The 13,557-nt window shown below is 52.0% G+C and overlaps 7 protein-coding genes across 7 annotated transcripts; 4 read left to right on the forward strand and 3 right to left on the reverse strand.

Moving 5' to 3' along the window:
- Window positions 1-122: 122 nt before the first annotated feature.
- FIBRA_01477 (uncharacterized protein) lies at window positions 123-2,947 on the forward strand (the record flags this gene model as incomplete). The annotated part of the gene is made up of 6 exons (XM_012323352.1): window positions 123-525; window positions 574-700; window positions 760-970; window positions 1,021-1,866; window positions 2,517-2,786; window positions 2,843-2,947. The coding sequence occupies 6 exons, from the start codon at window positions 123-125 to the stop codon at window positions 2,945-2,947; spliced, it is 1,962 nt and encodes a 653-aa protein (XP_012178742.1).
- An 827-nt stretch (window positions 2,948-3,774) lies between these two features.
- FIBRA_01478 (uncharacterized protein) lies at window positions 3,775-5,477 on the forward strand (the record flags this gene model as incomplete). The annotated part of the gene is made up of 2 exons (XM_012323353.1): window positions 3,775-4,605; window positions 4,656-5,477. The coding sequence occupies 2 exons, from the start codon at window positions 3,775-3,777 to the stop codon at window positions 5,475-5,477; spliced, it is 1,653 nt and encodes a 550-aa protein (XP_012178743.1).
- Window positions 5,478-5,861: 384 nt separating this feature from the next.
- Window positions 5,862-6,535, reverse strand: FIBRA_01479 (uncharacterized protein; the record flags this gene model as incomplete). The annotated part of the gene is made up of 2 exons (XM_012323354.1): window positions 5,862-6,118; window positions 6,172-6,535. The coding sequence occupies 2 exons, from the start codon at window positions 6,533-6,535 to the stop codon at window positions 5,862-5,864; spliced, it is 621 nt and encodes a 206-aa protein (XP_012178744.1).
- A 642-nt stretch (window positions 6,536-7,177) lies between these two features.
- Window positions 7,178-8,303, reverse strand: FIBRA_01480 (uncharacterized protein; the record flags this gene model as incomplete). The annotated part of the gene is made up of 7 exons (XM_012323355.1): window positions 7,178-7,243; window positions 7,293-7,441; window positions 7,495-7,502; window positions 7,561-7,999; window positions 8,051-8,069; window positions 8,123-8,198; window positions 8,254-8,303. The coding sequence occupies 7 exons, from the start codon at window positions 8,301-8,303 to the stop codon at window positions 7,178-7,180; spliced, it is 807 nt and encodes a 268-aa protein (XP_012178745.1).
- A 117-nt stretch (window positions 8,304-8,420) lies between these two features.
- Window positions 8,421-10,178, forward strand: FIBRA_01481 (uncharacterized protein; the record flags this gene model as incomplete). Its single annotated transcript, XM_012323356.1, has 4 exons — window positions 8,421-8,645; window positions 8,698-9,193; window positions 9,249-10,036; window positions 10,095-10,178. The coding sequence occupies 4 exons, from the start codon at window positions 8,421-8,423 to the stop codon at window positions 10,176-10,178; spliced, it is 1,593 nt and encodes a 530-aa protein (XP_012178746.1).
- Window positions 10,179-11,019: 841 nt separating this feature from the next.
- On the forward strand, window positions 11,020-12,081 carry FIBRA_01482 (uncharacterized protein; the record flags this gene model as incomplete). Its single annotated transcript, XM_012323357.1, has 6 exons — window positions 11,020-11,086; window positions 11,139-11,330; window positions 11,403-11,425; window positions 11,488-11,632; window positions 11,693-11,845; window positions 11,915-12,081. The coding sequence occupies 6 exons, from the start codon at window positions 11,020-11,022 to the stop codon at window positions 12,079-12,081; spliced, it is 747 nt and encodes a 248-aa protein (XP_012178747.1).
- Window positions 12,082-12,375: 294 nt separating this feature from the next.
- On the reverse strand, window positions 12,376-13,466 carry FIBRA_01483 (uncharacterized protein; the record flags this gene model as incomplete). Its single annotated transcript, XM_012323358.1, has 3 exons — window positions 12,376-12,750; window positions 12,801-12,853; window positions 12,914-13,466. 3 exons carry the CDS (start codon window positions 13,464-13,466, stop codon window positions 12,376-12,378), a joined length of 981 nt encoding a protein of 326 aa, XP_012178748.1.
- Between the last annotated feature and the right edge of the window lie 91 nt (window positions 13,467-13,557).

The following is a 13,557-nucleotide window of genomic DNA, read 5'->3' on the forward strand; positions in this document are numbered from 1 at the left end:
ACGTTGGCAGGTGATTCAAGAACGTTGGGATGGGCGCTTCTCTCGCGTCACTCGCTGGGGTTGATGGCCTATAAATCCGACCACCGCCATGCTTGTCCCTTACCTTGCTCGCTGCCAGGATCATGCAGTCCCTCTGGCTACCATCTCCTGTTTTTGTGCTCCTTCGCCGCGTCGTGAATGTCTTCTCCACACTGTCCATCTCCCAGCAATATCTCCGCCAAAGGTCGCAGCTCGTAGTCGAAGATGCTAGAGATGCACCAGATGAGGGCACAATGACCCTGTGGGAGGCCTTCAAATACATTAAATGGCCGGGCTGGATTAACTTGGAACGCGGTGCTCAGCCAATAACTGTTACTCTGGGAGCAGACTTTGGCTCTGAGGCTATAAACCAGTCGGATATCTCAGACCCTCCTGATGATATTCCATTAGCGAGTCCATCCATAGACACGCTTCATCAACTATTACGGAGTCCTGCGTTGTATGACCCAGTGCGTAAACCTCGATATCCCATTGCGTTATGCCATGGTAAGTAGAATGCATTGCATCCACTTCTCATTGATCATGTCCGCCTAGGACTCTATGGTTTTGATGTACGAGGCCCCGCTGCATTCCCTATACTTCAGCAGCATTACTGGTCCAACGTGCTGAATATTCTGAGGCAGAAAGTTGGCGCGGAAGTATTAGTTACATCTGTCCCGAGGTAGGCACCGTACGTGGTTTTTCAAATTCAGAACCGAATAACTAATCTATGGTACCTAGCACCGGATCTATCGCATCTCGCGCGGAGATTTTGGATCGCTTTCTGCAGAACAAGGCACCTGGTAGAGGAATCAACTTCATCGCGCATTCGATGGGTGGGCTGGACTGCAGGCACTTGATTTCGCACATTAGACCAACAGACTACACGCCACTGTCGTTGACTACTATAGCGACCCCTCATCGCGGTAGTCCATTCATGGATTGGTGTCGGGTGCGCATACATGTAGTCTCCTAGTATGCGACACTTACAGCGATCCGTAGGAAAATATTGGCCTTGGGCGTCTTCAGCATAAAGGGCACGCAGCGACGAGTGCAAGTGGTCTGGCAGAAATCGACGCCTCAGCTGGATCATCTCTCTGTCGAAATTCACAGAAGCAAGTATCGGACGAGAGGCCCTCTGAACCGAGATTCACACTCTCACTGGCATCATTACCGTCATCTTTCACAACGCTCCTTCTGTCCGTGCTCGACTCGCCCGCATATGCGAATCTCACATCCACTTACTTGAATAATGAGTTTAACCCAGCTACGCCGGATCACCCATCCGTGAAGTACTTCAGTGTTGCAGGCCGCATCTCCGGCGTTGGTGTATGGCATCCCTTATGGCTGCCGAAGATGGTGCTTGATGGATTTGAAGAGCGCGAGCGCGAGCGGCTGCGCCAAGACGCGGACCCGCTATGGACGCGTAAGGATGAGTGGGGGAACGACTGTCTTGTGACAATTCAAAGCGCGCGATGGGGAGAATTTCTGGGCGTATTAGAGGGGTGTGACCACTGGGACGTGCGCGGCGCACGGGGCATTGAAGTCGATCTTCCATCAGTGACTGTGCCGGGATTGAACAAAGTTGGAGACGGATGGAATCTGGCCGACTGGGGTAAGTTCGTGCGTGCGTGGAAAAGCGAAGAGAAAGCTGCTGCAAAAAGCGCCGGCGCTGGGATCAGTGAGCAGACACATGAGAAGGTGCATCAGAGGGTTGGGAACTACGAGAGGGAGCATGCAGACGAAGTGCTGAAGTCTTCCACGGACAAGCTGTCGGCTGTATTCGACTGGATCGTTGAGCAGGTGCCGGCCAACCCTCTAACATCGCTCGCTACTGCCGACGAAGGGGTACAAGCCACTCGGGTTGCGAGGGGCAGGAGCGGAAGGAATTCAAGTCGAAAGCGGGCGGAGCAAAACGACTTGGCCACAAAGATGGATTTAGAAAGATTCTATGTTGCTTTGTGTAAGAAATTGTATGATGAAGGGCTGTGACTTTGTGAATGCCTCGGCGCATATTGCCTCAGCAATGGTGACATAGTATAAAACAAGCAAATTGCCTGAGCACAGGATCAAACCCTCGAGTGCTCTGAGCGAGTCATAAAAAAGGTGTGCTTTCGGCCATCAGTGCAAGATAGCTGCCCCATGCTGCCGACAATCTCCTCCCCATCACTGCTCACTTCAGTATTGCTTTAAGACTTATAAATGAAGTTCGCGAGCTCGGTCCTGCTAAAAGTGCCGCGATATCGCGGCGGTTGAATGCAGTACTTACACAAGACAGGCCATGTGTTTCTCTTACAAGTGTGGTACGTGCTGATACATTCTGTTAAAAATTTAGGAAGAACTCGAATAGGTAAGAGTATACCTGTAGGTACAGCTCAGTTAAGTATTACCTAGTTGGTCCTTGACGAAGTACTTCAAGTTGCTGACGAAAACGCGTACGCGCCCCGCTCGGGAGCCTTCCCTGTCTGACACGCCCACGTGATCTGGTCCACAATTAGTCAAGATGGAGACTCCTCCCCGACTCCAACCCGACTCCCTGGAAGGAGGCACCACGGCAAGCTGCCTCGGAGGCCCTATGGGTCATAGAACTCAAACTAAATCACTCGACTTCAGGACCCGTTCCATTGCTGTTTAATCCAACCAACTTGATGCCATCCTCCTTGTTCACGACCTTTCATGTCTTGCTCAACACGCCAATGATGCCACCAGCCCCGCGGCCGGACACGCTGGAGATACAGCTAGAAGAGTTACATACATCCCCATTATGGGTCAGTGAATTGTTGTCCTGGGCATGCAGTCTTTTGCTGAAATGGACGTTGTATAGAGATCCAGTTTCGATAGTACGCTGTCGATGGCCTCGTCGGATAGTAACACCTCGACCCCATTAGTTCCACCACGGTGCCGCGAATCTGCACAGAAAGCTCGTTAGGTCACACCGCTTTTCTCGAAAGTACTGGCTGCATAGTTTCTACACACATATGTACGTGCCATCCCTGTCTCAATGGCTGTTGCGCCTACTGACCCCCTGTTTGACTTTTTGTCATAAATTGTTGTGGTGAGTAGAATCTCTTGAACCTTAATATCACACACTATTCGGCGATTTCTGCCTAGTCTTGCCTTATTAGTTGTAACGCGTGGATGTTAATGTATGACATATTTGGATCGATTTGCGTCGATTTGAGCGAGCAGTCTGACCGCACCAACTCTCTGTAAACTGCATCATTGCGCTGATGGTAAGTTGCTATGTCACGATTGTGCAAATGCTCGTCTCAAGCGGTAGATATGTTGGTAATCCACGTTCACCCGTATTGCGCAATCCGCCATTCTAATTGTACAATTCGCCTTCCGCGTGGCATTCGAGACTTGACATTAGACTCTCTGGAGATCTGCTCCTGAGTAATCCTCCTCCACTCAACCAAGGTCTCCCGCTCGACCGGCCGAAAACATGTTTCAGAGCGGGTTTGTATAGTCCATCTCGTAACCTGGCACGCCACTTTCACCTTTCTCAACCTAAAGGTGATTACCTCCTGTGAGTTTTGCGCCCCCTGAAATCATCAGCCCCCCACAAATTGTATTGCGTATCTCAGCATGAAGCAAAGCCTGAGAATGGCGCAATATTGTGAATCCCACTTTTAGTGATCTCCGTAGAAGCAGGCATCCCGGCCTCGACTCATACAAGGCAGCCACATAAGCAGCAGCACTGCTCGGAAATAGTTGCTTCCCGACTATCAGGATCCCTCGGTCTTCCCTAACACAATGGTCCACCTTGGGCAGCTGGTATTATCACTCCTGCCGCTGGTCTTCTGGTCCGACCAGCAGAATCCTATTACGAACCCGCTTGACACGTCACGATTGCATAACGGGTTCGCAAGACCAGTGGATGTCACAACAACGAAATCCATAGCTATCGTGGGTTCGGGCAGCGGAGGACTCGCTGCACTCAAGACAATTCTTGACTTGCCGCTAGAGACGCGCGCCGGTTGGGAGGTCATCTTGTACGAGCAACGGCGGGACGTTGGCGGCGTTTGGCTCCCAGATCCCCCAGGGCCTCTCCCGACGCTGCCGGACCTACCTGAGAGCCCGCTCTATCCACGTCTGCGCACGAATACACCACACCCTACGATGACATACCCAAACTTCACGTTCCCACCGGGCACCTCGCTGTTCCCACAGTGGGATGCGCTGCAGCAGTACCATGCTGATTATGCAGCGCATTATGGGTTGAATGAGTATATTCGCTTGAACCATACCGTTGTCTCTGCGCAATGGCATGGGCACGATGAGGACGGCGACTGGCATATCGAAGTCCACGCTCATGGTGGGGATGACGGGCGCGAAGTCGTCCTGAAGCGTACATTTGATCATCTCGTCGTTGCGACCGGCCACAATCATTATCCCAATATCCCGACGTGGAACGGCACGGTGGCCTGGTTGGCTGGTACTCGTCCGGGGCGACCCGCGCGGCAGATCGAACATTCAATATATTACCGCAACCCTGAGGCGTATGCAAATCAAAGCGTCGTGATCGTCGGTGCAGGTGCTAGTGCCCGAGATATTGCAATCCAAGTCAGTCCTGTAGCCAGGGTGGTAAGCACATTCCATGAGGCCGTACGATCGAATTTTTGAACGATCGACAGGCATACCAATCTTTGAGCAACGGCAGCTCACCCGCTCCAGGTGCAACAGTCGTTCCCAAGCCACGCATTTCTCACTTTACGCACGATGCTATCATTTTTGAGGACGGGTCCGTCTTGAGAGACGTCGATGCGGTCCTCCTAGGCACAGGCTACGAATTTCGCGTGCCCTTCCTTTGCTCGCCCCACGCCTCCACGATGGACACCGATCCATACACACATTCGACCTCACCCACTGCTGGGAAACTTACCAGCAATCTGCGGTACATCTTCCCGCTACACCGACACATATTCAGCATTGTGCCGAACTTCCCGCCTACTGCGCTTGCTTTCGTCGGGCTGCCTGTACTCATCGCGAATGCGCCGTCTGATGCTGCACAAGGCATGTTTGTTGCCCATGCTATTGCTAACGCATCGCTCCTTCCATCGCAGGACGAGATGATGCAGGAGCTCCTTGAACATGAGGCCATTCTGCGCGCACGAGGTTACGACCCGTATCGTGTTGGGCACCGCCTACTCGGCGGCGACACAGAAGCGCAGGATTATCAAGATCAGCTAGTCGAGTACTTGAAAAAGCACGGTGTTTTACCAGATGACGGGAAGAAATACGTCGAGGACTGGCGCCGGTTTGCGCGCCTCGACTCACAATTGCTTGCGCGGGCGTGGAAGAGGGTGGAGCAGCTCCGTGAGGAGGCGTACTGGTTGGCGGGCGTGGCGACAGAGGCTGAATGGGCAGACCTGATGTATCGTTTGGCGGACTGGCAGAGGGACTGGGAGGAGGAGCATGGGCAGGTTGCATTTGCTGGGGCGTTCCAAGCTGAGTAGATAAGCTCTTTGGTTTCGGTACATGCGGTCTCATATGCACGGATTATGAATGTGGTCAACCTATCAAATACATAACGGGTGCAAAAGAAACCTGAGTACCGTGAAAGTATGTGAAGCGGATTAACGTCCGTGATCGTGGTGAGGTACGAATAGCGGTTAATAATGTTCTATGAAGACCTCTCCAGACACCTTCTGATCCGCTCGACGCAGCTTGCATTCTCGAAGCTAGATATTCGCCGGTGAAGGGTGTGAATACCGATGCGACCTTCACATTGCTCATCGAAGATCTGGAAGCGTAGCCACTCTTGGCATACTACATCCTATGTTCACGGAGAACGGCACGCACCAGCGACGACCAGCGACGCCCCTAGCTGGACTTTTGCGTTATGCGCCACGGTTTGTGACCAATATGGCGAAGATGGCGACAATGATGGAGCACAGGGCAGCCGCTACCATCACTGTACTGATGCGAGCGACAGGGTACATGCCCTTCACGAGTGAATGCTGGACAGTATAGTATCGCACGACACCGAGGATAAGAGTGCATAGGCCGATAGCGATGATGGTGGCACCAAGAGGCCGGGAATACTTCTGCAAAGCCTGATTGGTGCTGCCCGCTATAGTGAAGAGCTGGACGAGGGCTGCCAGAACGGAGATGAACAAATGGTCGTCTTCAGCAACTCATGATACATACCAACGCCTGTGGATGCAATCGCAAGACTCGTGCGCACATACGCAAGGAACGTTCGCTCTGAAGCAAGGTGGTCTCGCGCGACACTCCCCGAGTTCTCTAGTGTCAGCGCGGGATTCAAATTGCGCTGCAGCGCCTCCAGCGCCCCCTTTTTCCTCTTACAGTCTTCGATGATGGGCTCTGTCGATGGGTTCGGCTCTGGTCCCAAGTCCTGCTCTCGACTGTGTGGAGAGGTCGCGAGACTACCGTCGTAGGTCTTGTAGCGCTGGTACTCTGGATCGTCGTTGACGCGGGTCGGGACGGGGGAAGGAGGCAATGGGACACTGTCGCGACTGGCCGACGTCACTACGACTGCTGGGGGATTCATTGAGATAGGGGCAAACGGGGTGGAAGGGATAGAGGCAGGAAGGGACGGAGGGGTTATACGACAGGTCTCAACTGATCAATTCGGAATATACTCAGTCCATGGGGATAGTCGAGTCTTCTTTCGTGTGATCAGTCGGCGCCCGGCTGTAGTAGACGCATTTTGGCAATCCTCGAGATACGAAAGGAGTACAAATCGCGGCTTGCATTCGCCCCGGAAGAATCGACGACAGAAAAGTGAATGCTCTGCTCCAAGTCTGCTCCCGAACTGACATCTCTCCAATTGGAACGCCGGCATTGACCTGCGTATGCGCAGTTCCAACCCAATAATTTGTTAGTCCTGTCGGTGTTGATCGTATTTGAGCCACTTCTCATTCTCAACAATCACATCATATCTAAGTATACGGAAACTCTTCCGCAGGTGCATTTGAGTACTACGCACGACAGCAACATATAGTCATACACAATGCTGTCCGACTCGAGCCGCTGTCAGACAAAGGCAGTATAGTATCTTCGACGTAACAGCGACGCAATCTACTCAATCAAACTCGGAGGTCTGCTTGAAGACCAATTGCCTTACGTACATGAGACGTTCACTGACTGAGTGCATGCCCCGATTGAAGCATATCGCCAAGACCACGAGGTATCATGAAGATACAGCAGTGATTCCTGCCTCCTTGAGCTTGGCAATCAACTCATCCACGTTTGCGACCTGAGAGAATTTGTAAGCCCATTCGGGATATGGTCGAAACCGTGCTCACCTTTCCACCACCCTGTCGCTTAGGAGGTTCTGTAACCTTCAACGTCTCGATACGAGGTGTCAGATCCACCTCCAGATCTGCAGGCGTGAGTTTCTCAATCGGCTTTTTCTTAGCCTTCATGATATTCGGCAGCGATGCATATCGCGGCTCTGATGCCATGGTTAATGGAAGCCTCGTGTAAAGCACGCGGTTATCAACGTACCGTTCAGTCTACAGCGTAATGAGGTCAACATTATGTATCAATAGCCAAACACTAAGCTTCACGCACCGAAGATCAGTCGTTACAACCAATGGCAAGCGACATCGTAACTCTTCCAGCCCACCGTCAATCTCTCTTGTGACGCTGGCCTCCTTCTTCTCGACGTCAATGGCAACCTTGCTCGCAAATGTCGCCTGTGGCCAATCCATTAATCCTGCGAGCATCTGGCCTGTTTGACCCGCATCGTCGTCAATGGCTTGCTTGCCCATTATGACCAAGTCAATGCCCTCCTTCTGACGTTGAATGAGCGCCCGCAGCGCCTTCGCAACTCCAAGAGGTTCTGGTGCCGGGGCAGATTCTGGTAATTCAACGTGTATACCCGAGTCCGCACCCATGGCGAGCGCGGTTCGGAGTGTCTCGGCAGACTTGGGTGGGCCAATGGTTACAACTTTGATGGACTTGACAGCATCCTTGAGGCGCTCTCGTAGCCGTACGGCCTCTTCCACCGCTGCAATCCAGTAGCATCACCAGCAAACTCAGTGCATAGGAGCAGACGAACCAATCTCGTCAAACGGGTTCTATGCGTGCTCGTTGTGAGATAGTCCCGTGAACAGAAGAGGTGTGACGGTACCATAGAATGCTTGACATTGAGGTCAATGCCCTTCTGGTCAGGGTTCACCCGGATCTTCACAGCATAGTCTACCGTCCTACGTTTGAGGTTAGTGAGGAATATATGCACATACGAGTCCTCCGTGCATATACCTCTTGATAGGCACCAAAATGTTGAGCAGACGCACGGCAGAGGGTCGCATTTTGATCGGTAGTTGAACAGGCAGAGCAAAGAGCGTGGTCGATATTGCAGTCGTGGTCTTGCCGTCCTATCTAGCAGCGAGCGCGTACAGCGTATACGCTCAGATCCCCCTTGTAAGATGTCGCAAGTTCGGGTTCGGGATTACAATCGGACAACGAAAATATTGTGCTCCGCAGCATCTCCGCCAGGCTCATTTCCGACGGAGCGTCAACTGGCGCTCACCGAAATCCTCCGAGCAACACTTGTGTCGGTGACGAACTCTTCTACCTGTACAACCTTGATGGTTTCAAGAACCCTCTCCGCCTCCCTTGGGCGTGTCATTCGCAGCGCAGCGCGCACACAGGTACAGAGAATGCGTTAGAGTGCGTTTGCTGCATCATTGACCACTGCTACAGCGCCAGCTGCCTCTGCGGTCATTTGCGACCGCCGTCAACGTTGCCGGCCCTCTCACAGAGACGACAACTCTATCGAATGGCTTGACTGTCGCAACGGAGTCGCATCCACACGCGCAGACGGCGACCGTCGGTGTGTGGATTGACGCGGGCTCGCGGGCGGAGACGGACAAGACGAATGGGACGGCACACTTCCTTGAGCATATGGCGTTCAAGGGCACAAACCGTCGCTCGCAGCATGCCCTCGAGCTCGAGGTAGAGAACATTGGTGCGCACTTGAATGCGTACACCTCCCGTGAGCAGACCGTGTACTATGCGAAGAGCTTCCGCAAAGACGTCGGGACCGCGGTGGACATTATCAGCGACATCCTGCAGAATTCGAAGCTGGAGACGGCTGCGATCGAGCGCGAGCGGGATGTTATCTTGCGGGAGCAGCAGGAGGTCGATAAACAAATGGAGGAGGTTGTGTTTGACCACCTTCACTCTGTCGCTTTCGCCGGTGCGTGTCGTGTGCAGGGTTTAGTCCGTAGTGACATTTACTCAGTTCATTTTAGGCCAACCGCTTGGTAGGACGATCCTTGGACCCAAGCAAAACATTCTGTCAATTAACCGCGACGATCTGGCGTCGTACATAAAGACGAATTACACTGCAGATCGTATGGTCCTCGTCGGCACCGGTGGGGTTGACCACCAAGAGCTCGTGAAGCTTGCGGAGAAAAGCTTCTCCTCCCTCCCTGTCTCCGCCAACCCCATTCCCCTTGGCCGCCTCGCCCACCCGAAGACCAAATTTGTTGGTGCGGAGGTGCGCATACGGGACGACAGCATGCAGACAGCCCATCTCGCCATTGCCGTTGAGGGGGTTGGGTGGAGCTCGCCCGACTACTACCCCATGCTTGTTATGCAATCTATCTTCGGGAACTGGGACCGCTCACTTGGCGCAGCGGGTCTAATGTCGTCTCAGTTATCTCACATCGTTTCATCGAACAACCTTGCTAACAGCTTCATGTCTTTCTCAACATCGTACTCGGACACTGGTCTCTGGGGTATCTACCTGGTTACTGAGAACGTAATGAACATGGACGACCTTGCGCACTTCACCCTCAAGGAGTGGACACGGATGTCTATTGGACCAACGGAGGCGGAGGTTGAGCGTGCGAAGAGCCAGCTGAAGGCTAGTCTGTTGTTGAGTCTCGACGGTTCAACTGCAGTTGCGGAAGATATCGGCCGACAGCTCGTCACAAGCGGACGTCGCATGACTCCTCAGCAGATTGAGAAGGCGGTCGATGCAGTGACCCCTGCCGAGATCAAGCGAGTAGCTCAGAAATACCTGTGGGACCAGGATGTGAGCGCTTCCTCTTTATCTCCGGTCATTTTATGGATGATTCACACCTACATGATAGATTGCTCTTACTGCCGTCGGTCCCATCGAGGGTCTCTTAGACTACAACCGCATTCGTGCGGATATGTCGTCACTGCTGTACTAGACACGAGGTTGAGTGAGTGTTTTTTTGCTGATTCTCTGGTAAGTAATGCTGAAAGAGTTTTCGCCAACGTTAGAGACAGTCCCAATAGACGTAAAAGTAGTCGTTGCTTCCACTTCTTTGTCCAGTAGATAGGCAGTGGGGTTAATCCTTTGTTTTATAGCACTGCACCTAAGCTTAGTGTGAGTCTGAGTTGCGCAACCTGATCTTCTTCGCGCAATCCACAAGTGCTCCGTCCTTCGAAGTCGAATATAGTGCCTATTGCGAGGGCTGGCGGCGCAATATTTTACTACTAACTAGTGCTATTCTTGAGGAGGTACCAAATGCAGCTTGAGGCTTCCCGTACCTGGCGGTAAGTGTATATGGGCCCTTCGGAAGGCCGTCGGTATTGCGACTGTATGTGTTCGAGGAAGACGGGAGGACGAGAGGGAATCAAGAAGCCGGGCCGTGATGCCTGAAGCCTGAGGTTTGGAACTGGTTACAGGAGACCAACGCTTGCTCTGGACGACTTCACTTCTGTTTCCACTTTTACAACCTCCAGTTGTATTCGACGGTGAGTCCTTAGCTTATTCAACATATGGCCGAGATTCTCTATTGTATTGAACATGTTATTGCGATCATGGCGACCGTTTGAGACGATTAGCCCCGAAGATAAGGTGATCGACAAGTAGATGCACTTGTCCGCAGGGGCAGTCCGCCACTCTACAACTTGTAGCCTACAAATATCACACTGCACCCTGCTGAGGGCATGCTACTCTTGATCCAATGAAGTTAGAATGAATTTGCAGGCATAGCTGCAGTGATCCTGGATCATGAATATGTTCATACGACTTACTTACCCATTATGTTCAACTCTAGGTTCGTAGAATTCGAGATGACGAAGGTGGCTATCATTACGGGTGCATCTTCTGGTATGCGTCTGTTGCATCTCCAGGTGTCCCTGCATAGGTTCAAGTCGCGCAGGTATCGGGCGTTCCAGTGCCATCGCGCTGTCTGAGAAGGGATGGACTCTTGTCCTGTTTGCGAGACGCCTCGACAACCTCCAGGAGACAAAGGCCATGTGTGCCGATCCGGAGAAATGTCTGGTTATCCAAGGTGATGTCTCCAAGGAAGACGAAGTTGCAAAGCTCTTCCAGGAAACTGTTCAACGCTTCGGTGGGCCTCATTTTTTCGGACCCAACAATTATTGGATGTGAACGTTTTAGTATTTCTAACTCCTTGCTACAGGGCGGTTGGATTTGCTGTTCAACGTGAGACCGGATCATCATACTGAGAATTCAAGTCAACTGAGATGCTGAACCGTGCCGCTTAGAATGCTGGCATTAGTTCTAAGCCCATCCCCATAGAGGAAATGTCCCTGTCACATTTCCAGAAAATCGTCGACGTTAACCTGATCGGTACCTTCTTGTGCACACGCGAGGCTGTGAAGATCTTCAAATCGCAGACACCACAAGGGGGTAAGTTCTTTGAGCTGCATCCCGATGCACGCACAGGGAAATTCATGGATCTGCTCGTAGGTCGCATCATCAACAACGGGTCGATCTCCGCGTACACGCCCCGCCCATATTCCACTCCTTACACTGCCACGAAGCATGCGGTGCTTGGTATGACGAAGTCTACCTTGCTCGACGGTCGTAACTTCAACATCACCTGCTCGCAGATCGACATTGGTGCGTGATCGAACCTACATGCTTCATTCTCACTTCGCCCAACTCGATGCACTCAACGTTCTTTGATAGGTAACGCGCAGACCGACATGGCTGGTAGCCACTCTGAGGGCACACTACAGCCCAACGGGCAGGTGGTTCCCGAGCAAATGATGGACGTGAAGCACGTAGGCGACACAGTCGCCTACATCGCGGGCCTCCCTCATGGGGTCACTTTGCTCACCGTCAACATAATGTGAGTCGTCCTTCACAATATACAGTAATAGTGCTGGCCTCGCAACCCTACCCGTGTGACCACGATGCAAGTGCTCACGCTCCATCTTTACTTTCCAGGGCCACCGGAATGCCATTCGTCGGTAGAGGTTGAAGACAGCTGTCAATCAAATATAAAGTATACGCAACTGTAGTGAACGTCAATGTGTCTTGTAACAGTTTGTAGACTTCGAGAGAATGAATCGATGCGTCGAAAATCGAGATTCCCTTTCCAAAGAACAGCACGTTCTAGCACGTAGCGTATTTAGCATTGAATAGTATCACTGATTCCCTAACCCAAACATCGACGCGATGACGTCCTGCACACCCTCCTGCAAGCCAACCTTATCGTGTTCACCCCACAAGGTTTCCACGTAAGTTACGCTCCCGAATGGTCCGTCAAATTCCTCTATCGAACCAAAATTGGGAACATCTACACGCCTGACGAGGGCTGTCCTCGCATCTCTTCGCTTCGCTTGGCCCTCTATGAATGCGGAGAAAAGCTCGTCGGAAACGGGAATACCCGGTGCGTTAGGTAGCGAGACCGACGGGGGAAGTAATGGGTCCAGTAAATGATCCAGAAGGGTGCGGGAATGCGAGTGAGATATCTCTATATCACTCGTTGCATGCACGATGAGAGTGGGAGTATTGATGTCCTGTGTAAATTTTGAGTGTCAGTAGAATTGATCGTACGAAGCAGACGTACTCGGATAAGAGACAAAGTATCATATTCTTCATGTATGAGATGCTGTAGAAGTTCTAATAGACAGCGTGATCAATCGCAGTCCCCAAACAGAAGTATACACAAGTGACACGCACTACGGCCCCAAGCGAAAGTTTGCAACGGCTGCAGCAAAGGGACGCCAAAGATGGCATATGTTTGTACCAATGTAGGAAGACTTGAGAAAGGAGCTAATAACACAACTCCGCGTGGCTTGACACCTTGACTTGCTAAGTGAGACCCCAGTTTTCCAGATACGCCAGTTCCGAGACTATGGCCCATGATTAGCACATCCTCCTGCTTTGCGCCATGATCCACAAGCCAGGTCCACGCTGCAATTGCATCCAGCTTCAGTCCGTCCTCATGAGGGAATCCGCTGCTATCCGCAAAACCGCGGTAGTCGACTACGAATATATTTGCGTGTAATCGCGATGACCAGGATAGATAGTGCTCTACGCGCCAGGTGCCTGCGCGAGAGCTGGCGGTACCATGGAAGTACAGGATTGTTGGACGTGTTTGTAGAGCAGATTGAACAGTCTCGATGGAAGGCTGAGAAGTGAGGAAGGACGAGGCACCGAGTCCCTTGTAATAGTCGTCGGCGATAATAAACCAAGCACCGAGTGTTTCATTGTCTGATGAATGTATTTTCATGTTGAGAGTCTTTCCCGCTGAATACCATGATATTCGTTAGCTTCCTGCACAAAAGAACTACGGGCAATCAGGACTAGAAAAATAATCGGGA

This window comes from Fibroporia radiculosa (assembly GCF_000313525.1).
Source record: "Fibroporia radiculosa TFFH 294 genomic supercontigs, scaffold667, whole genome shotgun sequence".
NCBI lineage: Eukaryota > Fungi > Basidiomycota > Agaricomycetes > Polyporales > Fibroporiaceae > Fibroporia > Fibroporia radiculosa.